Raw genomic sequence first — 25,928 nt, forward strand, 5'->3', positions numbered from 1 at the left:
TGCCCACTAATTTTTTTCTTGGAAAAACAATTTGTTTTTAATTAAAAATCTAATTCCTTCTTTCCCCATGTGCATAAAAAAATCTAATTTATATTCATGTTAATACATAATAAGTGTATTATTTGTAAATGAATAAACATCTAAAATTTTTATCAGTTTTAATTTCTAATACAGTATACATCAATAGATATGACTCATATAAACAAAATTTCTTTGGGGTCTGATATGGTTTGGCTCTGTGTCCCCACCCAAATCTCACCTTGAATTGTAATAATCCAAGGTGAGATGGTCAATGGTCAAGGGTGAGACCAGATGGAGAAAACTGAAGCATGGGGACAGTTTTCCCCATGTTGTTCTCGTGATAGTGAGTGAGTTCTCACAATATCTGATGGTTTTATAAAGGGCTTCACCCTTCTCTCAGCACTCATTCTCTTTTTTTGAGATGGAATCTCACTCTGTTGCCCTGGCTGGAGTGCAGCGGCGTGGTCTCAGCTCACGGCAATCTCCGCCTCCTGGGTTCAAGCGATTCTCCTGCCTCAGCCTCCCGAGTAGCTGGGATTACAGGCATTGGCCACCACGTCCAGCTAATTTTGTATTTTTTAGTAGAGACAGGGGTTCACCATGTTGGCCAGGCTGGTCTCGAACCCCTGACCTCAGGTGATCCACCCGCCTCAGCCTCCCAAACTGCCGGATTACAGGTGTGAGCCACTGCGCCCGGCCAGAGAATTTAATGATTTTTAATAGTGTAATGGGTTCCTGAGATCAAAAGTTTGATAACTTTTGTTCTATTGAGTTGTATCTTTCTTTTTCATATTGATTCATGGGAATTCTGTTTTTTGTTTTTTGTTTTTTTGAGATGCAGTCTTGTTCTGTCCCCCAGGCTGGAGCGCAGTGGCACAATCTCAGCTCACTGCAACCTCTGTCTCCCGGGTTCAAGCGATTCTCCTGCCTCAGCCTCCAGAGTAGCTGGGATTACAGGCATGCACCACCACGCCCAGATAATTTTGTATTTTTAGTAGAGACAGGGTTTCACCATGTTGGCCAGGCTGGTCTTGAACTCCTGACCTCGTGATCTGCCCGCCTCGGCCTCCCAAAGTGCTAGGATTACAGGCGTGAGCCACCACACCTGGCCGAATTCTTTATATCTTCTAAATGCTAGTCCTTTGCTATTAAACATACAGCAATGTCTTCTTCCTGTCTGTGACTTGTCTTTTCACATATTTACCACTTTTTTTGTTCATTTCTTTCTGCTTTTCAGACTTTCCATCTGAGATCACTTTCCTTCCACCTGAAATACATTCTTTAGAAGTTCCTTCAATAAGGTGCTGATAGAAAACTCTCTTTTGATTGACAATGTCTTTAATTAGCCCTCATTCTTGACATATATTTTCACTGGATTTAGAATCCTAGGTTGGCAATTATTGTCCTTCATCAACATTCAAGATAGCACTCTACTGGCTTCCACTGCTGTTGAGAAGTCAACTGTCAATCTAACTGTTGTATCTCTGAAGGTATTCTAATGTTTCTCCAGCTATCTTTGTGACTTTTCTCTTTGTCTCTGGTTTGAAGTTTGTCTTTGATGTATCTACATTGGAGATTTTATTTATCCTGCTTGGGATTTGTTAGTCTTCTTGAAACTGTAGGCTAGTGTTTTTAATCAGTTCTGGAATATTATCAGTAATTATTTCTTCAGATATCACCTCTGTTCTATATTTGCCCCTATTCTCATTCTATAACTCCAGTTAAAACTACACTAGATCTTTTCTCTCCATTCTCCATTTCTCATAATCTTTCTTCCATATTTAACCTCTTTTTTTTTTTTTTTTTTTTTTTTTTTTGAGACGGAGTCTCGCTGTGTCGCCCAGGCTGGAGTGCAGTGGCCGGATCTCAGCTCACTGCAAGCTCTGCCTCCCGGGTTTTTACGCCATTCTCCTGCCTCAGCCTCCCGAGTAGCCGGGACTACAGGCGCCCGCCACCTCGCCCGGCTAGTTTTTTGTATTTTTTAGTAGAGACGGGGTTTCACCGTGTTAGCCAGGATGGTCTCGAACTCCTGACCTCGTGATCCGCCCGTCTCGGCCTCCCAAAGTGCTGGGATTACAGGCTTGAGCCACCGCGCCCGGCCCATATTTAACCTCTTAACCCCCTATGCTACATGCTGGATAATATCTTCTAACCAATTTTCTAGTTAAACCACCCATCCACTAAGTTTCTAAATTTCTGTATTATATCTTTCCATTTTAGACATTCTTTTGACACTCTTTCAAAGCTTTGTGTAGTTTCCTGCAGAGGTTTTCAGCTTTTTATGTCTCTAAACACAGTAAGTATAGTTGTCTTATAATTCTAATATACAAAGTCTTCATAGGTATATTTCACTTCACTGTTGTTTCTACTAATTCTTGTTCAGAGTAATTTGTTTCTTTGCACACATGGTTATTTTTAGTGACTGGTACTTACTGCCCTAGAAAAATTATTTGAGAATATTATTTCAGGGCTAGGATAGAGGCGTCTTTCTACAGGAGGAATTTGTGTTTGCTTCTACCCTGCACATAGGTGACTGTACCAGTCCAGGACCACTGAACCAATCAGGTAGGATGAATTTGAGCAGAAAATCTGCCTGAAGAGGTTACTTTGTGGTAATCTTGTCTGGATTTCTCCTCCCTCATGCCCTCTTCCTCCATCTGCTCAGTTCAGTGCTAATGCAATCTTTTTGCAATCTGCTGGGGGATAGGAGAGCTTACTTTTGACTTAATATTCTAAGGATATAGTCTCTTATGGCCCAGTTCAATTTGAGTTGTACCTTCTTTTATATTCTCTATCTTGCGTGGACCTTTGGCTTTGACTTTTATCCTCCTCATGCCATGAGGATATCAAAACTGAAGTTCAAGTTTGCCTTCAGTAAAGACACTCAATGCAAAAGCAGTTTCAGTGTTCTGCTGACCTCTCAGGCTTTATCTTAATATTTTCATAAATCTTTGATACTTTTGAGAAGCTGGATTTTTAAAATCCAGTATTTGATCATCCTTTTCAAAAACAGAGGGCTAGTCCAAATAAACTGGCCCATTATATTCCAGGACACAGATTCATTATTTTTATTTTCAAGTTTTTAACGTTAAAACCAACATATCAAAATAAAAAAGAAAATTAGACATAGTTCTTCCTCCTATCTCTCTTAACCCTCATTCAGATTCCTGTCTAGGCTTTGATCACATGCATACATATTTTTTACGTAGGTTACACCAACCTGCCATTTTCACAGCAGTTAACTTATATGTTTATTGGTCTAAGAGAAAAAGAAAAAAAAAACACAAACTTGGGAAAGAACATTCTGATATTGCAAAGGTCTTTTGGGAATCAACTTACAGAAAGACGAGATCCAGCTCTTGCTCTGGCAATACTCTCCTTTTCCTTTTCAGATACCCTTCTCTGCACAGCCTGGAAATTGTTTAAGGCTGCAGAGAAGTCATTCATGAGGCGTTCCTTCTGAAGTCTCTGCTGGCGCTAAGGAAATCAAGCAAGAACTTGAGATTTCATATTAACCCAGAATCATTTGGTTTTAATTTACCTTAAAAGCAAAATTATACCCCTTAAAGATTTCCAACTAGGAACATTATTATGAAATAGTCTCTTCTTTAAATTAATAAATGTGCTCTTTGCTAGCTCAAGTCCCTCGTTAATACTTACAGACCAAGTCAGAATTTTTCTTCTTTCATTCTGACAAACCTGGGAACTGGGTTGCGTTTAACTTCTTCTTCTTTTTTTTCTTTCTTTCCTTTTTATTGAGACGGAGTCTCGCTCTGTCGCCCAGGCTGGAGTGCAGTGGCGTGATCTCAGCTCACTGCCAACCTCTGCCGCCTGTGTTCAAGCGATTCTTGTGCCTCAGCCTCCTGAGGAGCTGGGATTACAGGTGTCCGCCACCATGCCCGGCTAATTTTTTTATTGTATTTTTAGTACAGATGGGATTTTGCCATGGTGGCCAGGCTATTGTAGAACTCCTGACCTCAGGTGATCTGCCTGCCCTGGCCTCTCAAAGTGCCGGGATTACAGGTGTGAGTCACTGTGCCCAGCCCGTATTTAACTTCTAAAGTAATCTCCAAAGAACTGCAATTCAGAATTTTGGTGCCCTGGAGAATATAAAAGAGAATAAATACCTCTGGACTACAATTGAACCCAAATAGAGATGGGTTTTAGCTAAAATGTTAAAACCCTATCCATCTATAATGAATTCACAGCTTCCCCGTAAACTATAGAAGGATTTCACAGGCTTTTAGTGAGGTTTAAAATATTTGAGACTTGATAAGTACTTTGTTTATCTACAGACTACCTCTACTAAACTTGTTACTTCTGTGTCTCAAAAAACATATGCTGAGATTGGGCACAGTGGCTTATACCTGTAGTCCTAGTATTTTGGGAGGCTAAGGCAGGAGGATCACTTGAGCCTAGGAGTTCAAGACCAGCCTGAGCAACATGACAAAATCCTCTCTCTACAAAAAATAAAAAAAAATAGCCAGTTGTGGTGGTACACATCAGCTACTCAGAAGGCTGGGGCAGGAGGATCTTCTGAGCCTGGAAGGTTGAGGCTGCAGTGAGCTGAAATCATGCCAGGTACTCCAGCCTGAGCAACAGAGTGAAACCCTGTTTCAAAAAAACCAAAACAAAACAAAACACACACACAAACACCATATACTGACAGCACTGTCCTGTTCTAAGAACACAGAAGTGAAAACTCACCCCTGACGTCAAACAGCTTACTATCTATTTGTAAATAAAGGATATAGACAGACATGTAACAAAGTCATTTATAAATAACTGCTATATCCAATTACTACTACAGGAGTTCAGAGGCAGGAACACTCAGTAAGAACTCAAGTGGTCAAGAAAGGCCTCAAGAGAAGGTGGACAGTGAAGTAAGAGGAAGGAATGAATCAGCAGAAAGAAGGGGTAAGGCAAATCCAAGCAAGAGAATAGTGTGAGCAAAGGCATGGTGGCAGAACTTGAAGAGGATCTCTAGGCAGACCGTTTGGTTGGAACTACAGGTTTAGTAATGAGAGTAGCTAAAATACAAAATTGGAAAGGTAAGAAAGGGGCCAACCGTAGCAGGTTTTAAATGCCAAGCTAGGCCAGGCACAGTAGCTCGCGCCTGTAATCCCAGCACTCTGGGAGGCCAAGGTGGGTGGATCACTTGAGGGCAGGAGTTCAAGACCATCCTGGCCAACATGGTGAAACCCCATCTCTACTAAAAATAGAAAAAATTACCTGGACATGGTGGCAGGCACCTGTCATCCCAGCTACTTGGGAGGCTGAGGCAGGAGAATTGCTTGAACCAGGAGGTGGAGGTTGCAGTGAGCTGAGATCGCACCATTGCACTCCAGCCTGGGCAACATGTGCGAAACTCGGTCTCAAAAAACGAAACAAAACGCCAAGCTATTGGGAGGCTGAGGTGGGCAGATCATGAGATCAGGAGATGGAGACCGTCTGTGTAACATGGTGAAACTGTGTCTCTACTGAAAATACAAAAAATTAGCCGGGCGTGGTGGTGCACACCTATAGTCCCAGCCACGTGGGAGGTTGAGGCAGGAGAACTGCTTAAACCTGGAAGGTGGAGGTTGCAGTGAGCTGAGATCGCGTCACTGCACTCCAGACTGAGTGAAAGACCCAGGCTCCCTCTCGGGGAAAAAAAAAAAAAAAAAAAAGCCAAGCTAATAAGTTTGGGGTTCAACCTCTAAAGAACAAAGAGCAATGAAGATTTTTGAGCAAGAAACATCATGGGTACAAAATAGTAACTTAAAAAAATTAGTCTGTGATGGTGTAAAAGGTGGAATGGAAAAAAGAAACAAGTCAAACAGATCACTAATTCAATAGTCTAGGTTGAAGGTTAGGAGGACACAGTATCAGTAATAAAATCATAAAGAAACGAATTTAAGAAACATTTTGACTGGTGGTGGGGAAAGAGAGATAATGTCAAGAACAACTGAAATTTCAAACCTGGAAGAGTGATGGTAATATTAAAAGCAAATTTAGATGAGCAACCTTTTTCTTCTGAGATTTTTATTTTTGCATAAACAAAATTATAGCAATAACAGGGAGGATATCATTCCCTAACCTCACCATGCAAAATATTATCATAACTTTTAAGTACACCATAAACATTTTCCATGTTACCATACACTTTACAATTATGTTTTGTTTGTTTGTTTTTGAGACAGGGTCTTGCTCTGTCACCCAAGCTGGGGTGCAGTGATGTGATCTCAGCTCACTGCAGCCTCGACCTTCCAGACTCAAATGATCCTCTCACCTCAGCCACCTGACTAGCTGGGACTACAGATGTGTACCACGATGCCTGGCTAATTTTTTTTTTTTTTTTTTTTTTTTGAGATGGAGTCTCGCTCTGTCACCCAGGCTGGAGTGCAATGGCACAATCTTAGCTCACTGCAAACTCTGCCTCCTGGGTTCCAGCGATTCTCCTGCCTCAGTCTCCTGAGTAGTTGGGATTATAGGTGCCCACTACCACGCCCACCTAATTTTTGTATTTTTAGTAGAGATGGGGTTTTGCCATGTTGGTCAGGCTGGTCTCGAACTCCTGACCTCAGGTGATCTGCCCGCCTCGGCCTCCCAAAGTGCTGGGATTACAGGCATGAGCCACCATGCCCAGCTAATTTTTGTAGAGATGTTGCCCAGGCTGGGTCTCAAACTCCTGTACTCAAGCAATCCACCCGCATTAGCCTCCCAAAGTGCTGGGATTACAGGTGTGAACCACTGTGCCTGGCCATGATCTTTAATCGCTTTCATATATTCCATCAAGTTGACCTATATTTTATGTAAATATTCCTTCTAGATTTTTCACAGTTATTAAATATTATAAAGTTAAAGTGAGCTCCAATGTAATAGCTAGTATTTATATAGTGCTTACATTGTACCAGTACTACTGTAAGTGCTTTACATAATAATTCATTTATCTATACAATGACCTATAAATTAGGCATTATTATAGTCCCAACTTTACACTTCAGAAAACCAAAGCACCACAGAAGCTATGTAATTTGCCCAGGATCACACAGTAAGTGACAAAGATGGATTTAAATTCAGGAAATTTGGCTCCAGAGTATATAGACTGTGTGTGTGTGTGTGTGTGTGTGTGTGTGTTTGTGTGTTTGTGTGTGTGTGTGTGTGTGTTTACCTTCAGAATTTTTTTTTCCCTTAGGGCTAATTAGCATGACTGAGAATATTAAGTCAAAAGGCACAAACTTTTCTGTGATGTTAAGTATTGTCAATGAACTTAGTTAAGGGGTTTGGGTGAAACATGAGAAACTCAGTATAAGACAAGTTTTATATGAAGGTAGTTTATTTCAAGAGGAGATGTCAGAACATGAATTGAAGATATGGGCCAAGCACTCAGAGGTGAAAGGGTTAGATTGGAAAAAGATCTGGAGGTCATGATCACAAAGTTGAAAGGGAGGTCATAAAAGCAGGTGACTGCTAAGGAGAAAGCATAGAGTGAAATAATTCGAGGATCAATGGCACAACCTTGGGGCATGCCCACTCTTAGGAGGATATGGAGTCCAGGAAGGAGGCTGACTCAACTTGGGGATCTCCAGAGTTGGGGGACAGAATGAAAGACAGTCATGGCAAGAGGAAAGTTTCAAGGCAGATGAGATCGGCAAGAGGATCAAAGGAAACAGAAAAAAAGTGAACAGGCCAGGCACGGTAGCTCACGCCTGTAATCCCAGAACTTTGGAAGGCCGAGGCAGGCAGATCACTTGAGGTCAGCAGTTCAAGACCAACCTGGCCAACATGGTGAAACCCTGTCTCTACTAATAATACAAAAATTAGCGTAGTAGTGTGCACCTCTAGTCCCTGCTACTTGGGAGTCTGAGTCAGGAGAATCGCTCTAACATGGGAGGCAGAGGTTTCAGTGAGCCAAGATCACGCCACTGCACTCCAGCCTGGGTGACACAGTGAAACTGTGTCTCAAAAAAAAAAAGTGAATACAAACTCTTTATGGCCAGGTGCAGTGTCTCATGCCTGTAATCCCAGCACTTTGGGAGGCCAAGGCGGGCAGATCACCTGAGGTCAGGAGTTCGAGACCAGCCTGACCAACATGGAGAAACCCCATCTCTACTAAAAATACAAAATTAGCTGGGCGTGGGGGCGCATGCCTATAATCCCAGCTACTTGGGAGGCTGAGGCAGGAGAATCACTTGAACCCGGGAGGTGGAGGTTGTGGTGAGCTGAGATTGCGCCATTTGCACTCCAGCCTGGGCAACAAGAGTAAAACTCCATCTCCAAAAAAAACAAAAAACAAAAAAAAACTCTACAAAGGGCCAGGTGTGGTAGTTCATGCCTATAATTCCAGCACTTCCGGAGGACAAGGAGGGAGGATTGCTTGAGCCCAGGAGTTTGAGACCAGCCTGGGCAATATAGCAAGACCCTGTCTCTATAAAACATTTAAAAAGCAGCTGGGTGTGGTGGCACATGCCTGTGGTCCTAGCTACTTGGGAAGCTAAGGTGAGAGGATCACTTGAGCCTGGGAGGTTGAGGCTACAGTGATACAGTGAGCCATGACTGTGCCACTCCACTGCGCCTCAGCCCAGATAACTGAGTGAAATCCTGTCTCAAACAAACAAACAAAAAAACCTAAAAAGCCACGGGACTGGGTAACTCGATCACTGATGAAAGTATATAAGTATGGAAAAAAACTGAAAGTAGGAGTATGGTTTGATGTATAAAACAGTAGTGAAAAGATGGGTGATGGGATTAAGATTAATTAGATGAGAAAAGAGAAGAAAAACAAAAGGATACTGAGCGTAACAAGAGGGGAATCAAGGAATTATATTTCACCAAAAGAGTATGTCTGTAGATCTATTTCATGTTCTTAACGATCCAAGATAATGGAAAGGAACAACAGCATGCATAATCCAAAAATAACTTCTATTTGGTTTTGGAAGACATTTGATGAATTTTGTTTTGGTAGCATATTTGATTTTCTATATATATTTTGCTTAGGCTACTACTTAACTCTTAAATACTTCTACTACTCTGCATTAGACCCTTCGATTCCTTTTTTGTTACTATGAAAACTATCTACAAGTGTGTATTCCCTAAGTGCATGGTTAGGAGGAAGAAATGGGTAACCTGGAAGCAGTTTGGAGATATCGGATGGCAAGGGAGAAATGGCCCATAATTGAAACATCAGCATGAGTAACAATTAGAATAACATATATAGACAACCAAAGGGTAACTACTTTGTAGCAGGATGACAAAGCATCTTGTCCTCCTCTCTTTTCTGCAAGTTGGGGCCAAAACTCCAGATATGCTACATGGAACAGTTTATTAGGTTAAATTAGTGATTTTCAATTTTTTTTTTACAGAGATTTACAATAAGAATTTGACATCATGGGCCAGGCATGGTGGCTCACGCCTGTAATCCCAGCACTTTGGGAGGCCTAGCTGGACCGATCACCTGAGGTCAGGAGTTCGAAATCAGCCTGACCAACATGGCAAAACCCTGTCTCTATTAAAAATACAAAAATTAGCCAGGCGTGGTGGTGGGTGCCTGCAATCCCAGCTACTTGGGAAGCTGAGGCAGGAGAATCACTTGAACCTGGGAGGCGAAGGTTGCAGTAAGCCAAGATTGTGCTACTGCACTCCAGCCTGGGCAACAGAGCAAGACTCCGTCTCAAAAGAAAAAAAAGAATTTGACATCATGATCCATACATACATACACATATGTATGTATGAAACAAAAGTCTCATATAACAATATTTACCATTAGTACATAGTATAGACTCTGATACTTCTACTCCATTTAAGTTTTTTTAAATGCTCATCTCAATACACTAAAATGACTTCATGTTCCACTACCCACAACCCATACTTTGAAAAACAACCCAGGACAGGGAAGTTGAAAGGCTTTGTCTTCAGAGCCATCAGATATAGGGCATTATCATTTTAAAAGTTCAGTAATAAAAAGCAATATAAAGGCCAAGCACAGTGGCTCATGTCTGTAATCCCAGTACTTTGGAAGGCCAAGGCAGGAGGATCACTTGAGCCCAGGAGTTTGAGACTAGCCTGGAAAACATAGCAAGACCCCATCTCTACAAAAAATTTAAAAATTTAGCTAGGTGTGGTGGTGCACACTTGTGGTTCCAGCTACTCAGGAGGCTGAGGTGGGAGGAACCCTTGAGCCCAGGAGTTCAAGGTTGCAGTGAGCTACGATTGCCACTGCACTCAGCCCGGGTGACACAGTAATACCCTATCTCAAAAATAAAATAAAACTAAAAAAGCAATAAAAGTTAAGTGCCACCACAAATGGTACAGAAGCTAAAAGCAAAACAGAATCATAATAGGAAGGTAGACGCAGAAAGTTTTTTTTTACTGGAGACCTGAGGTACATCATGAATGACAAGTCAAGCCATGATGAAGAAGGGACACATCTGACTTCAGGAATGTGGCATATTAAGGGAACAATGAATCTCAGTAAAAATTGTGTGTTTCTAAAGGATTTAAATGGCCACTGAAGAAAATGACTTGAAAAGAGAACCCTTTTTCCCCGAGCAGTTCCTTAACCTGAGTGAGACCTGTGAATAACTCATGACAGAACCTGAAGGTAACTGCAAAACATGAAAGAAAGATGTTTCATTAAAATTTATAGATAATGGATACAAAACAAACTAGGAAGGCTGGGCATGGTGGCTCACACCTGTAATCCCAACACTTTGGGAGGCAGAGGCGGGAGGATTGCTTGAAACCACAAGTTACCCTGGGAAACAAAGATGCTGTCTGTACAAAAATATTGTTAAAATTAGCTGGGTGTGGTGGCACATTGCCACATGCCTGTAGTCACAGCTACTCAGGAGGCTGAGGGGACGGGATTGCTTGAGCCCAGAAGTGGGAGGCTGCAGTGAGCTATGATTGCACCACTGTGCTCTAGCCTGGGTGACAGAGGGAGACCCTGTTTCTAAAACAACAACAACAACATAAAAATAATTAAAAAAAAAAAAAAACTAGGAGAAAGGAGCAAGCCTACAAACATAAAACTGCTAGCCAAACCCCAAAGAGATGTAAACGTTGCGATTCCTCTTCAGTTAACTCTATTTTATTAATATATTAATAATATGTTATTAATAATAGCAGCAGCCACCACATATTGATTACCTACTAAACGCAGGCACTTTGCCACATATGGTGCATACATTCTTTCTATTGCCCCAACAGTCACATATCCCCCACTTTATGGATAAGAAACTAAGGTGCAGAGGACATCTATCACTCTAGCACCAAAGGCCAACTTATTATTATTATTTTTTGTTCTACATACTGCCTTTCTACTAACACAAAGTCCTTTCCTATTAATAAACAAAACAGAGAATACCAACCTGTTCTGAAGTAGATAAGGGAAGGGGCAAGGACCCTAATTCTTTCAGCAATTCATTTGTTTCCTTGGCGAGCTGATTTGTAGAGTGTTGTAACTGTTGCCTGAGAGAGAAAAGATATGTTTCAGGATGTTGTCACTTCTTGAGAGGGTTATACTCAGAACCACTTTGTTCTCAAAGTGTCTCATAATGTAGGGAATGAAGGGCCATTTGAAGAAATGAGTCCCTAGATGCCCAGGTTCACAACAAAATTCCAGAAATATTACCCAGGCAAACCCACTTCAAGGTACCTTCACTGAGCAGAAACAACCTGCTTTAATAACCTGCTGAAGAAAGCACAGATTAGGAATTTTAACTCTTTGGGAAGAGAAGAAAAGCTATCAGCAGTTCTCATAAAAAATATAAAAAGAATAATTGCCGCCCACACCTACATCAAGTAGTTTAAACATACTGAACTCTCTTATTACTGCCATAGTCCGCTGGCTAGAATCTAGGCACAGACAGTTAGATGAAATGTGTATTGGGCCGGGCACGGTGGCTCACACCTGTAATCCCAGCACTTTGGGAGGCCGAGGCGGGCGGATCACAAGGTCAGGAGATCGAGACCACGGTGAAACCCCGTCTCTACTAAAAATACAAAAAATTAGCCGGGCGCGGTTGTGGGCGCCTGTAGTCCCAGCTACTCGGGAGGCTGAGGCAGGAGAATGGCGTGAACCCGGGAGGCGGAGCTTGCAGTGAGCCGAGATCGCGCCACTGCACTCCAGCCTGGGCGACAGAGCGAGACTCCGTCTCAAAAAAAAAAAAAAAAAAAAAAAAAAAAAAAAAAAAAAAGAAATGTGTATTAAAAGCATAGCTTCCTACCTACCCTAGGGAACAACCTCCAAAGATCTAATCCCATGGTCTTGCTTTAAAAAGCTGGCTCTTTTCTAGCCTTATCCTTGACTTCCTACTTACTCTTTATACCTAACTTTCTGGCTCTTCCCTCCAAAACAAAGAAGCCCTACCTGTTAAAAATACAAAAGGAGTAAGGAGGAAGAGGAATTGAAGAGGAAAGAATATGTAATATATTAAGTGGAACTGAAAGTAGCAGAAATACAAAAAGTACTCCTTTCATTTGTGGTTTCCTCTAGTATCCAGCCATTTCTACAAAGGCTTTCTGGGACAACAGTGAAACCACATGCTATGATCTGAATGTTAGTGTCCCTGCAAAATTCATATGTTGAAATCCTAATTCCCAAGGTGATAATATTAGGAGATGGGGTCCTTTGGAGGGTGATTAGATCATGAGTGGTGCCCCCATGAACAGAATTGGTGTCCTTACGAAAAAGGCCCCAAAGAGCTGCCTTGCCTCTTCCACCAAGTGAGGACACAAGAGGAAGGCACCACCTATGAAAAGGTGGGCTCTCACCTGACTGTATCTGCCAGCACCTTGACATTGGATTTCCCAGCCTCCAGAACTATGAGAAACAAAGTTGTTGTTTCTAAACTACTCAGTTTATGGTGTTTTGTTATAGTAGCCCAAATGGGCTAACACACCACACTACTAATTATTAATGTTTTTTCTGTACTGCAAATGGGCCTCTAGGATTTAAAAAAAAGGAGTCAAAAGCAAGAGGGACTCAATCAGTGGCTTGAATATCCCAGGTAGTGCTAAAATACCCAGAGATATTTCACATTTCCCTGGAAAAAGCTCACAAATAATAGTCATTCTCTCACCTCACATTGTCTAGGGTAGGAAACAAAAAATAATGCTCGATATATATATACACACATATATATGTACATACATATATAGATACATACATATATAGATATATACACAGATATATATTTTATATTTATATATTTATACATTTATATATTATATATTATTTTATATGTATATTTTATATATATATATATATTTTTTTTTTTTTTGAGACGGAGTCTTGCTCTGTCGCCAGGCTGGAGGGCGGTGGCACGATCTTGGCTCACTCCAACCTCTGCCTCGCGGGTTCAAGCAATTCTCCTGCCTCAGCCTCCTAAGCAGCTGTGATTACAGGTGCGTACCACCACACCCAGCTAATTTTTGTATATATTTTTTTTGAGACAGAGTCTTGCTCTGTCACCCAGGCTGGAGTGTAGTGACGTGATCTTAGCTCACTGCAACCTCCGCCTCCCAGGTTCAAGCGATTCCCCTGCCTTAGCCTCCCAAGTAGCTGGGACTACAGGCACGTGCCACCATGCCCGGCTAATTTTTTGTATTTTTAGTAGAGATGGGGTTTCACCATGTTAGCCAGGATGGTCTCGATCACCTGACCTCGTGATCCACGCGCCTCGGCCTCCCAAAGTGCTGGGATTACAGGTGTGAGTCACTGCTCCCAGCTTGCTCAGTACATTTTAAAGATGAAGAACAGCACTAAAAGCAGAAATGGTGCAGAAGAGGATGTGATAAAAAGAATCAGGAGTCCCTACTATCAGTCTACTATTCTCTCCCTCAGGCTCCCCTTGGGCCATTCTGATTACATTTTGCTAATAATATATATGCAGTAGTCCCTCAGTATCCATGGGGGACAGGTTCCAGGGCCGCCTCCTGCCAAATCCTTGATATAAAATTGCAAAACATTTGCATAGAACCTACACCCTTCCATATACTTTATTTATTTATTTATTTATTTGAGACGGAGTTTCACTCTTGTCACCCAGGCTGGGAGTGCAATGGCATGATATCAGCTCACTGCAACCTCTGCCTCCCAGGTTCAAGTGATTCTCCTACCTCAGCCTCCTAAGTAGCTGGGATTACAGGCATGTGCCACCATGCCAAGCTAATTTTTGTATTTTTAGTAGAGATGGGGTTTCACCATGTTGGTCAGGCTGGTCTTGAACTCCCAACCTTGGTTGATCTGCCCACCTCGGCCTCCCAGAGTGCTAGGATTACAGGTATGAGGCACCACACCCGGCCTGTATACTTTATTTTTTATTTTTTTTGAGACAGAGTTTCACTCTTGTTGCCCAGGCTGGAGTGCAATGGTGCAATCTCGGCTCACTGCAACCTCCGCCTCCTGGGTTCAAGCTATTTTCCTGCCTCAGCCTCCTGAGTAGCTGGGATTACAGGTGCCTGCCACCACGAGCAGCTGATTTTTGTATTAGTAGAAACGGGGTTTCATCATGTTGGCCAGGCTGGTCTTGGACTCCTGACCTCCCTCAGCCTCCCAAAGTGCTGGGATTACAGGCGTGAGCCACTACACCTGGCACCCCCTTCCATATACTTTAAATTATCTCTAGATTACACTACCTAATACTGAGAGGTGAAGCCAGTTGGACTTCTGGATTGTGGGAACTCTGAGAAATTTTCTGTCTTACAAGAGGACTGTAAAATGCACCAATCAGCACTCTGCAGCTAGGACTGTAAAATGCACCAATCAGCTCTCTGTGGCTAGCTAGAGGTTTGTAAAATGGACCAATTAGCCCTCTGCAAAATGGACCAATCAGCACTCTGTATAATGGACCAATCAGCACTCTGTAAAATGGACCAATCAGCAGGACATGGGTGGGAACAAATAAGGGAATAAAAGCTGGCCACACCAGCCAGCAGCAGCAACCTGCTCAGATCCCCTTCCATCTTGTGGAAGCTGTGTTTTGCTTTTTACAATAAATCTTGCTGCTGCTCAGTCTTTGGGTCCACACCACCTTTAAGAGCTGTAACACTCACTGCGAAGGTCTGCGGCTTCATTGTTGAAGTCAGCAAGACCAAGCACCCACCAGAAGGAACCACCTCTGGACACAATACAATGTAAATACGAGGTAAATAATTGCTATACTATATTGTTTCAGTAATGACAAGGAAAAAAGTCTGTACATCTTCAGTAGAGACCTTTTTTCTGAATATTTTCTATCTGTGGTTGGTTGAACCCACAGGTGCAGAACCTACGGATATGGAAGGCTGACTGTAGTTGGAAATCCAGTTAGACTAGATCATGCGGAGTCCTACGCCAACGAGGAAGCTCATTTAGGCAGAGTTGTGAGCAGAATATAGTTTAATAGCGGTACAAATTCCCTTTTCTACTTCCTTAAATTGTTCTGCTAAACTGCCCAAAAGGAGAAAGAACCAGAGTTCAAGGACTTTGAAAGGCAGTGGAAATCACAATCCATTAATATACTTTGTTGCCCCTCTTTTAGATCCGACTATTATCTCATGACCCACCGCCTCTCATTCTGACTTCCCAGACGTGAAACCTAAGCTGCCGTGCAGCAAGGATGCTGTGTCCTCAAATGGCCCTCACAAAACCCAACCTTGTCAGGAAGTTACTCACAGATTTTCCTGTAGCTTGCTTGAGTCCTGCTTAGTTCCTAGCTGGCTCATCAAATTCTTTATCTGAGCAGCTGGGGAGATAGGAAGAAAAAGATTTATTTAAAAGAAAAATACATTCATCATGAGTACCCTACTTCTAAGATCCCTGGTCTCTTCACATTCAGAATAAGTATTAATACATGCAACTAACAGAGACCACGCTATGATCAAAACCTTGACACACACATTCCTCCAAAAACTAATTATAAGGTTCACCTTTCTCCTATAGAGTAACTATGTCACTAAGTAGAAGGTGGTGGTTTTGTTTATCATCCCCCCAAAATTTGCTAGTTTTCCTAGATCTCCTATTGCAATGGTTAAAAATTTCAACACCTTTAGCAGGGCCTCTAGGCCAGATATCAATTTGCAACAATAAAAAAAAAATCAAATCAAATACAGTAATTTTTCTATAGCAAATATTTTTGGAAAGACAATGTATACTTATTACTAATAATGGGTTGCCACCAATTGAGCACCTCTAAGTGCCAGGCACTATATACTAAGAGCTTTGTATACATTCTGTTTTTAATTTTCACAACAGCAATCTCAAGTAGATATACTTTTTTTTTTTTCTGAGACAGAATCTCGCTCTGTCACCCAGGCTGGAGTGCAGTGGCACGATCTCGGCTCACTGTAAGCTCCACCTCTGGGGTTCATGCTATTCTCCTGCCTCAGCCTCCTGAGTAGTTGGGACTACAGGCGCCCGCCACCACACCCGGCTAATTTTTTTTTTATTTTTAGTAGAGACGGGGTTTCACTATGTTAGCCAGGATGGTCTCGATCTCCTGACCTTGTGATCCACCTGCCTCGGCCTCCCAAAGTCCTGGGATTATAGGCGTGAGCCACCCTTAATAGATATACTTTCATTTTGCAGGTAAGGAAGTGTATTTAGAGAGGTTGAGTACCTTATACAAGCATATACAATTAATAAGGAGCAGAGCAAAAATTCAGTGCCCAGTACATCAGATTCCAATGGTTATGTTCTTTCAACTGTGCTGTCTATCCATCATACGGTCAAATATATGGTTTTGTTCAGCCTTCTCTACCTTTTCCTAGATATTTGCTAAGACTAGGAATGGTAATGTTTGAATCCTGGATGTTTACCTCCTATCCTAGACCAAGAAAGCAGAGGTCCAGAGGAACTGATCATCTATCAAAAAGGAGGAATACTCTAATACCAGCCTACCTGGGACTCTGAACACTCCTGTCCCTTACTGATTTCTGCAACAACAATAGAGCCCTTCATTTCTTTTATGCCTTACTTTCTATTTGCTTTTTCTGGTTGCTGGTGAGGATGGGGGTTATTCATTCACAGAGGTTGGAAGTTTGTTACATGATTTCTTGTTTGCTTCCTTGCTTTCCAAGAGCATTCACTGTCTTCTATTACAAGTAGCTGGAGTACAGAACATAGGAATAGAGTACTCATTGCCCAGAAGTAACACACTTACCATCAAGTTTCAATAGAACTTCAAGAAATAACATAACATAATGGCTCTTCCAGCCATTCAGCCTTCTTTGTGAGAGCCCTTTCTATCCTCTCTGGATTAATGCCAGTTTCACTTGTGAAACATCAGCCTGCTAAATGACTGGTTCAGTGGAAGAAAATGAGGAAACCGATGTATATTGTATAATTTGTGAATATTATAGAAACAGTATACATATAATGCTCCCATGTCCAACAAGAAATAACCCTCACTTACTAGAATTTTGAAATTTAAAAATTAATTGTTCCAAATTCACTTTTTGGTAATGGTACTCTTTAAAAATATTTGGGGGACACAGTCATAATCTTGTCCCCAATTTGGTCACCAAGATTAGTAAAAAAGTAAGCTAAAATTTATTAAGTACCAGTTACCTTACAATACTAATGACATGCTAATAGTCCCTAAATCTGATAAGAAGCAACAATTAGGCAAAAATCTTCTAACTGATTGATGGGTGCTTCTATTCCTAAACAGAAATGGAACAACTCAGTCCTTAGTAGTAAATACAAGCTATTTCTCCCTAGCCAAAATTACTGCATTGTTGGAGATACAAAGCAAACATTTCCAGAATCAAGTATATATAGGGTGGTAGCACTTCAGATTATGATTTCATCTTATTTTGAGACCATGTTTTCCTAACAAAAATGTGATTCCCGTTTTATAACAGAAATATAGGATTCACTTAATTCAAAATTTGCCTTTTGACAAGACTTCTCTAAAAGATATGTATTTTACTAAGTGAGGGTTACCTATAGCTCAGTGGTTCCATGGTTCTAATTATAAGCACTATAATTATTGCATTCTGCTAAGATAGCATTATGTGTGACAACCACTTTTCTTCATCACTAACATGTGGTATGTCCTTCCTATCTAAGTCAAATGGGAATCAGGACACCACTAAAGCTATTAACTGGACAGCCATAAAAATAATGTATGAAAGAGGGCATGGATTTTCATTTACTGAGCATCTACTATGATGTACTAGACACTGGGTTTGACAAGCATTAACTTATTTGACTCCAACAATCCTTTAAGTAAGCATTATTATTCCATCGTTGCATATGAGCACAATGAGGCTCGTGAGAGTTAACAGAACTCATTCACTCAGTCAGTCATTCATTCAGAGTAGAGGACCTACTCTACACTATTCCATGTCCTAGAAGACACTTGCCTTCGAGAGTCTTCTAAGGAAAAGAGATAGGTAATAAACATATCAGGTAGTGATAAGTTATATAAAGAGAAATAAATTCAGGTAAGGGCTGAAGTGACAGCGGTGGGCATACTAGTTATACAGAGTGGTCAGAGTATAAAGAGAAATAAATTCAGGTAAGGGCTGAAGTGACAGTGGTGAGTAGAGGATACTAGTTATATACGGTGGTCAGAGAGACCTCTCTGATAAGGTGACACTGAGCAGAGATCCAAAGTGAAAGATTAAGCCACACAGCTATCTTGGGGAGAAGCATTCTAGGAGGAGAGTAATCGGTACAAAGTCCCCAAAGCAAGGGTGCTTGATGTGATGGAGGCCAGGGTGGCTAGAGTAGAGTAAGCAAGAGACAGTAAAGAGGTGGCCAAGAAGGTAGTAGGGACCCAGATTGTATAGGGCCTTGCAAACAATTATGAGGACTTTGAATTTTAATGAAATGGGAAATCACTGGTAAGTTTTGAGCAGTGTCATTACAAGCAGAATTCAAACCCAGGGCTAACTCCAGTGGAATGTGGCACATTACATTCTCTCAAAAGGCTGACTCTTACAGGAAAAAGAATGTAGTCACACAGGGCAGTCCTAGATTTCCCAGTGTTCCACTTAGCCCCACCCTACTTATCTGATACCTCCCTAACTTAATAGCTCTCTGCTCCAGATAGGCTGATGTCCTTCCTCTAACCTGCTCCCTTCTCCAGCTCCCTGGCACCTATGGGAATACTCCTCCGTACTCACTAGAGTCCAGCAGAGTGCCAGGCACCCAGGTGATACATAATTAATTATTGATTAATTGAGTTAGCCTCCCTTTTACATTCTGGCAAGCTCTTTGAGGCAGAAGATATGAATGAAGAATATAAGCTAGGAATAATGAGGCCTGAAATCTAAGCCAGACCTGACGACTAACTAGATGCATGGCACTAAGCAAGTCATTTCTTTTGACTGGGTCTCTTTTTCACCAATTATAGATGATATTCAGATTTCACTGACATTTACTGAATACTTAAACCATTTGTGTAAGGTTTTTATTTTCTCTCATTAAATCCTTACAACTATGTGAGAACTAAATGATCTCTAAGTACTCCCACCACTGCTCAATTCCAAAATTCAGTAACAGTGAAATAGCTCCAGTCGCAGAATTATGCTGTGTAACCAATGAGTACTTTTGCAACCCAGAAGTTTGGCTTAGAAAGGTTCCACCTGTGACTTTCTTAACTTCGTGAATGCAAGGTACAAACAGGACTGGACTGACTATATGCCTCTAGAAGGCAGGGACCGCATTCTACTCATTTTTGTGTATGTATAACTCCTCCCAACACACACACCCATCCAGAAAATAGTTGAATATATGATGACACATAAAGGTAGACTTGACAAAAAAGTCAAGGAAATAGGTCTCGTCTTACTGTCTTTAAAAAGTAGAGCATTCCTTGGAAACTTTAGAAGTATGCTAAAGTTATTAATCATCTATCAAAATTTATTAAATAAGCTACAGAGCTATGGGAATTTTATAGAATATGAAAAAAATCAATTAATAATCAGCTGTTCTCTGCGTATTCTCAGTGGAGAACTCTTCTTCATCTAGACTTTTCTGATTTCCTTTGTTGGGATGACCTGAATTTGGGGGGTAGAGATAGGGAGGGGTTGAGGAAGTGGGAGTGTTGGGGACATTATAGGGTCATTTGCTAGCTAAGCACCAGAACGAATCTAAGCCTTAACACTTTCTAAATTCCTAAATATTAAGATATTTTCTTTAAATTTTTGAGCAAGACTCAGGTATCAGACACCCTAAAACTCAAATCATAAGGACCACAGTGTCATAGTTTACTGGAACCCAGAGAAGCAGAACTTTTTGTATATTGTCCTCTATAATCACTAACATCAGGGACTTGTTCAAAACTAGTAACTCGGTGACTCATGTATTGTACATCTAAGAGATGTATCCTTCAGTAAACCTAAAGCACACAAAGGAATAATATGTTTACACATACATTTATTTGCCCTTGAGCATACTTAAAATATCAAAAGAAAAGGGAGGCCAGGCAAAGTGGCTCACACTACAATCCCAACACTTTGGGAGGCCAAGGTGGGCAGATCACTTGAGGCCAGGGGTTCAAGACCAACCTGGGCAACATAGTGAGAACTGCCTCTACAAAAAATTTAAAAATCAGCCAAGCATGGTGGCGCATGCCTGTAGTCCTGGTTATTCAAGAGGCTGAGAGAGGAGGATCACTCCAGCCCAGGAGTTTGAGGCTGCAGTGAGCTATGATCATGCCTCTGCACTCCAGCCTAACCGACAGAGCAAGACTCTGTCTCAAAAAATAGACAAATGAATAAAAATCTAAAAAGTAAAGTGACACTTTTTTCTTTTGAGACAGAGTTTCGCTCTTGTTGCCCAGGCTGGAGTGCAATGGTGCAATCTCGGCTCACCACAACCTCTGCCTCCCAGGTTCAAGCGATTCTCCTGCCTCACCTTCCCGAGTAGCTGGGATTAGAGGTATGTGCCACGACACCTGGCTAACTTTTTGTATTTTTAGTAGAGATGGGGTTTCTCCATGTTGGTCAGCCTGGTCTCAAACTCCTGACCTCAGGTGATCCACCTGCCTCAGCCTCCCAAAGTGCTGGGATTATAGGCATGGGCCACTGTGCTTGGCCAAGTGATGCTTTTTGGAAATATTTTTACCAGGATGAGTTGAATCTTCTGGCTAACTTGGTTAATGAGAAAACTCCTTTTCCAAGCATCCTAGTAAATGAAGGTTTTATGTTAGATCTATGTGCTATAACTTTTTGGAGGAAAATAATTGGTTTTTTCCTATGAAATGTTACATAATCCTAGAAACCAGATGACTAGGCCAAAGGTAAAGACAAGTCCTTCAGTTCTGTGTAAGCAATTTTGTTCTTTTTAAAACTAGGACTCTGCTGGGCATGGTGGCTCACGCCTGTAATCCCAGCACTTTGGGAGGTCAGTATTTTAAAAAACAAACAAATTCAACACCAAAAATCATTATTTACACCAAATGAGAAAATGATAGCCAATGTGGTGATTATAAAATGAAGTCATCTCAGTGTTTTACTCTGAAAATTATGTTTACATTCTGTTTTTTTTGTTTTTTTTTTTCTGAGATGGAGTCTCGCTCTGTCGCCCAGGCTGGAGTGCAGTGGCCGGATCTCAGCTCACTGCAAACTCCGCCTCCCGGGTTTACGTCATTCTCCTGCCTCAGTCTCCCAAGTAGCTGGGACTACAGGCGCCCGCCACCTCGCCCGGCTAGTTTTTTGTATTTTTTAGTAGAGACAGGGTTTCACCGTGTCAGCCAGGATGATCTCAATCTCCTGACCTCATGATCCGCCTATCTTGGCCTCCCAAAGTGCTGGGATTACAGGCTTGAGCCACCGCGCCCGGCCTACATTCTGCTTTTATATCACTGCAATGAAAATTACCTTTTTAAAAAAATGTTTTCTTTTTTTGAGACAGAGTTTTGCTGTTGCTGCCCAGGCTGGAGTGCAATGGTGCAGTCTCAGCTCACTGCAACCTCCACCTCCCGGGTTCAAGCGATTCTCCTGTCTCAGCCTCCCAAGTAGCTGGGATTACAGATGCCCGCCACCATGCCCTGCTAATTTTTGTATTTTTAGTGGAGACAGGGTTTCACCATGTTGGTCAGGCTGGTCTCAATCTCCTGACCTCAGGTGATCCGCCCACCTTGGCCTCCCAAAGTGCTGGAATTACAGGTGTGAGTCACCGTGTCCCTCAACCTGACTTTTAAAAATAGCCACTGTACTATAACAGTAAAGTTCTAAAGTGAAAATGGATACTACATATCAAAGGTATAATTTCCCTTTAACCATACCAGTTTCAGAATATTCAACGGTTAACAGCATAGCTCTGAATTAAGACTGCCTATATGGCCAGGCATGGTGGTTCATGCCTGTAATCCCAGCACTTTGGGAGGCCAAGGTGGGAGGATCACTTGAACCCAGGAGTTTGACACCAGCCTGGGCAACAAAGTGCACCAGTCTCTACAAAAAATTTAAAAATTACTTGGATGTGGTGGTGCGTGCCTGTAGTCCTAGCTACTTGGAAGGTGGAGGTGGGGGGATCCCTTGAGTTCAAGGTTGCAGTGACCTATGATGGCACCACTGTACTACTGGCACATCCTGGGTGACACAGCAAGACCCTGTCTCAAAAAAAAAACAAAAAACAAACAAAAAAAACACTGCTTATGCCTATGCTTATCCTGGTCCCGCTACTTCCTGGCAGAGTGATCTTGAGTAAAAGGCTCCATTCCTCTATGCCTTAGTTTCCTTGCCTAAAAAATGAAAATAATAAGAGAATCTTCATATGGTTGTTGTGAGGATGAAATGAGATGATACGAAGCTAAATTTAGAACAATGTCTTGCACATAAAAGCACTCAATTAAAGATAGCTATTATTATCAAACGCAAGACCAAGAAAAATGTACTTAGCAGTGATAAAATCAATTAAGTACATATTGAATGCCAACTATATATCCAATGTTGTTCCAGGCACTGTGGCTAAAGATAAATGTATAATGCACGGTCTCCACAAAACTAACAGTGATCTCTCTGCTTGGGGTGACAATGTTAAAAAGCTTGAATTAATTATAGAATATATAACATAAGTGCTAAACTGTGAGGGAAAATTGCTTGTAATATAAATTCAAAGGAAAAACACCAAAATGAGAGCTAACATTTCTTAAGCACTTACTATGTAGCAGGTACTGTACATGAATTACCTCATTTAATCATCACAACCCTATGAAATAGGTATTATTAACTCCATTTTAACAATGAGGAAACTGAGAAATAGGTAAAGCAATGTGTTTACACAGCTAGTAAGAAGCAGATCTAGGATTCAAATCCTGGCAACATGACTCCTGAGTCTGCCTACCTAACTATTAAACTATAGTGGGGCAAGGAATTCAACAAGTATTAATAATGTCGCCACTGGGGCTGGGCATGGTAGCTCACACCTATAACCCCAGCACTTTGGGAGGCTGCAGTGGACAAATCGCCTGAGGTCAGGAGTTCGAGACCAGCTTGGTCAACATGGTGAAACCTTGTCTCTACTAAAAATACAAAAATTAGCTGGTGTGGTGGCACGAGCCTGTAATCCCGGCTACTCAGGAGGCTGAGGCATGAGAATTGCTTAACCCAGGGAGGCGAAGGTTGCAGTGAGCTGAGATTGTGCCACTGCACTCCAGCCTGGGCAACAGAGTGAGATTCCATCTCAAAATAATAAAAATAATGTCACCATTTACTGAATGCCTACTATGTGCCAGGTAGTATACTAGACACTCTCAAACATCCCCCCCTTTTTTTTTCTGAGACAAGGTCTCACTCTGTCACCCAGGCTGGAGTACAGTGGCGCAATCTCAGCTCACTGCAACCTCCCCAGTGACGTGATCTCGGCTCACTGCTACCTCTGCTTCCCAGGCTCAAGCGATCTGCCCACCTCACCCTCCCAAGTATCTGTGACTACAGGTGTGCACCACCAGACCCAGCTAATTTTTTATTTTTGGTAGAGCCGGTGTTTCGCCAAGTTGCCCAGGCTGGTCTCAAACTTCTGAGCTCAAGAGATCCACTCGCCTCAGCCTCCCAAAGTGCAGGGATTACAGGTGTGAGCCACTGCGCCCAGCCTCAAACATCCCTTTTTAATAATTTCACTCATTTTATAAATGGGGTTACACACGGACACGGAAAGGGAAAATAACCTGCTTGAGGTTAATACACGGAAGAGGAGGGATTCAGTCACAGATGTGCTCACCCTGCAGAGTCCATGATCTTTCTGACTTCACTTTATCTTTCAAAAGCAAAGGAAGGCTGGGTGCCTGTAACCCCAGCACTCTGGGAGGCCAAGGCGGGTAGATCACCTGAGGTCAGGAGTTCAAGACCAGCCTGGCCAACATGGTGAAACCCTGTCTCTACTAAAAATACCAAAATTAGTCAGGCATGGTAGTGCACACCTATAATCCCAGCTACTGGGGAGGCTGAGGCAGGAGAATCACTTGAATCCAGGAGGCGGAAGTTGCAGTGAGCCAAGATCGTCCCACTGCACTCCAGCCTGGGAAACAGAGCAAGACTCCATCTCAAAAAAAAAAAATGCAAAGAAAAACTTAGTTGCTATGAGCAGGACTTATGCACAACTGAGAGGATTTGTATAATTTAGATAGCCAATGAGGTAGGGAGAGAAAATATACTAAAAAAAGGAGGAACCAAAGGCCAGGCACAGTGGCTCACGCCTGTAATCCCAGCACTTTGGGTGGCTGAGGTGGGCGGATCACCTGAGGTCGGGAGTTCGAGACCAGCCTGACCAACATGGAGAAACCCGGTCTCTACTAAAAATATAAAATTAGCCAGGCGTCGTGGCACATTCCTATAATCCCTACTAGGGAGGCTGAGGTAGGAGAATTGCTTGAACCTGGGAGGCAGAGGTTGCGGTGAGCCTAGATTGCACCAGTGCACTTCAGCCTCGGCTGTTAACAACAGCTAAACTCCGTCTCAAAAAAAAAAAAAAGGAGGAACCAAATGAGCAAAATATAAACCAAAAGATAGAGTTGAGGAACGTAAAGACAACAGCCTTCCTAGCAAAGAGTAAGGAAGAGTAGAAAATATGGCTAATTTGGGTTAAGATCGCAGGGAGTGAAAGCAAGGTGGAATATTAAGATCTGATTCAGGCCGAGCGTGGTGGTTCATACCTGTAATCCCAGTACTTTGGGAGGTCGAGATGGGCAGATCACCTGAGGTCAGGAGTTCAAGACCAGCCTGGCCAACATGGTGAAACCCTGTCTCTACTAAAAATACAAAAATTAGCTGGGTGTGGTGGCATGTGCCTGTAATCCCAGTTACTCAGGAGGCTGAAGCAGGAGAAATGCTTGAACCCAGGAGGTGGAGGTTACAGTGAGCCAAGATCACACCATGGCACTCCAGCCTGGGTGACAAAGTGAGACTCTGGCTCAAAAAAAAAAAACCACAAAACAAAACATCTGATTCAGTAGACAACAGAGAGCCACCTCAGGCTCTTGAGGAAGTGAGCAGTATAATAAAAACAGGACTTTAGACATAGTGCTGATAGCATTATCAGTATAAACTAGAATGGGGCGAGACCATAATCAGAGACACTATGAATATGCTGCTGAAATACAGATGTTGAGCTGATGAAGACTTAAGAGGACAGCAAAGAAACATAAAAAGTAAGGGGCAAACATGAAAATAACTTTGAAAGTAGAACCCCAAGGATTTCATAATAATCAATTTAAAAGTTAAACTCTTCTTGCTTTGGGAGACTGAGGTAGGAGGATGGCTTGAGGTCAGGAATTCAAGCCCAGCCTGGGCAACAGAGTGAGACCCCCGTCTCTAAAAAACTTTTACAACTTGTCAGGCGCAGTGCCACATGCCTGTAGTCCTAGCTACTTGGGAGACTCAAGTAGGAGGATCGCTGAAGCCCAAGAGTTTGAGGTTACAGTGGGCTACGACTGCAGCACTGCATTCCAGCCTGGGTGACACGGTGAGACCTCCACTCTTCTTATTCT

The 25,928-nt window shown here is 42.1% G+C and overlaps 1 protein-coding gene and 1 long non-coding RNA gene across 3 annotated transcripts in view; one reads left to right on the top strand and one right to left on the bottom strand.

Annotated features, from left to right (window-relative positions):
• Positions 1-25,928, bottom strand: part of STX12 (syntaxin 12) — a 50,870-nt gene that overhangs the window by 18,711 nt on the left and 6,231 nt on the right. For both annotated transcript variants that reach the window (NM_001265898.1, XM_015132342.3), the window contains 3 exon segments: positions 3,361-3,498; positions 11,373-11,472; positions 15,662-15,731. In NM_001265898.1, coding sequence (NP_001252827.1) covers positions 3,361-3,498; positions 11,373-11,472; positions 15,662-15,731 — 308 coding nt within the window.
• LOC144334953 (uncharacterized) overlaps positions 13,269-25,928 on the top strand; it is a 65,438-nt gene continuing 52,778 nt past the window's right edge. Inside the window, exon 1 of the long non-coding RNA XR_013405269.1 lies at positions 13,269-13,481. This is a non-coding gene — a long non-coding RNA (uncharacterized LOC144334953). The remainder of the gene's footprint in view (positions 13,482-25,928) is intronic.

This window comes from Macaca mulatta, chromosome 1 (genome assembly GCF_049350105.2).
Source record: "Macaca mulatta isolate MMU2019108-1 chromosome 1, T2T-MMU8v2.0, whole genome shotgun sequence".
Classification (NCBI taxonomy): domain Eukaryota; kingdom Metazoa; phylum Chordata; class Mammalia; order Primates; family Cercopithecidae; genus Macaca; species Macaca mulatta.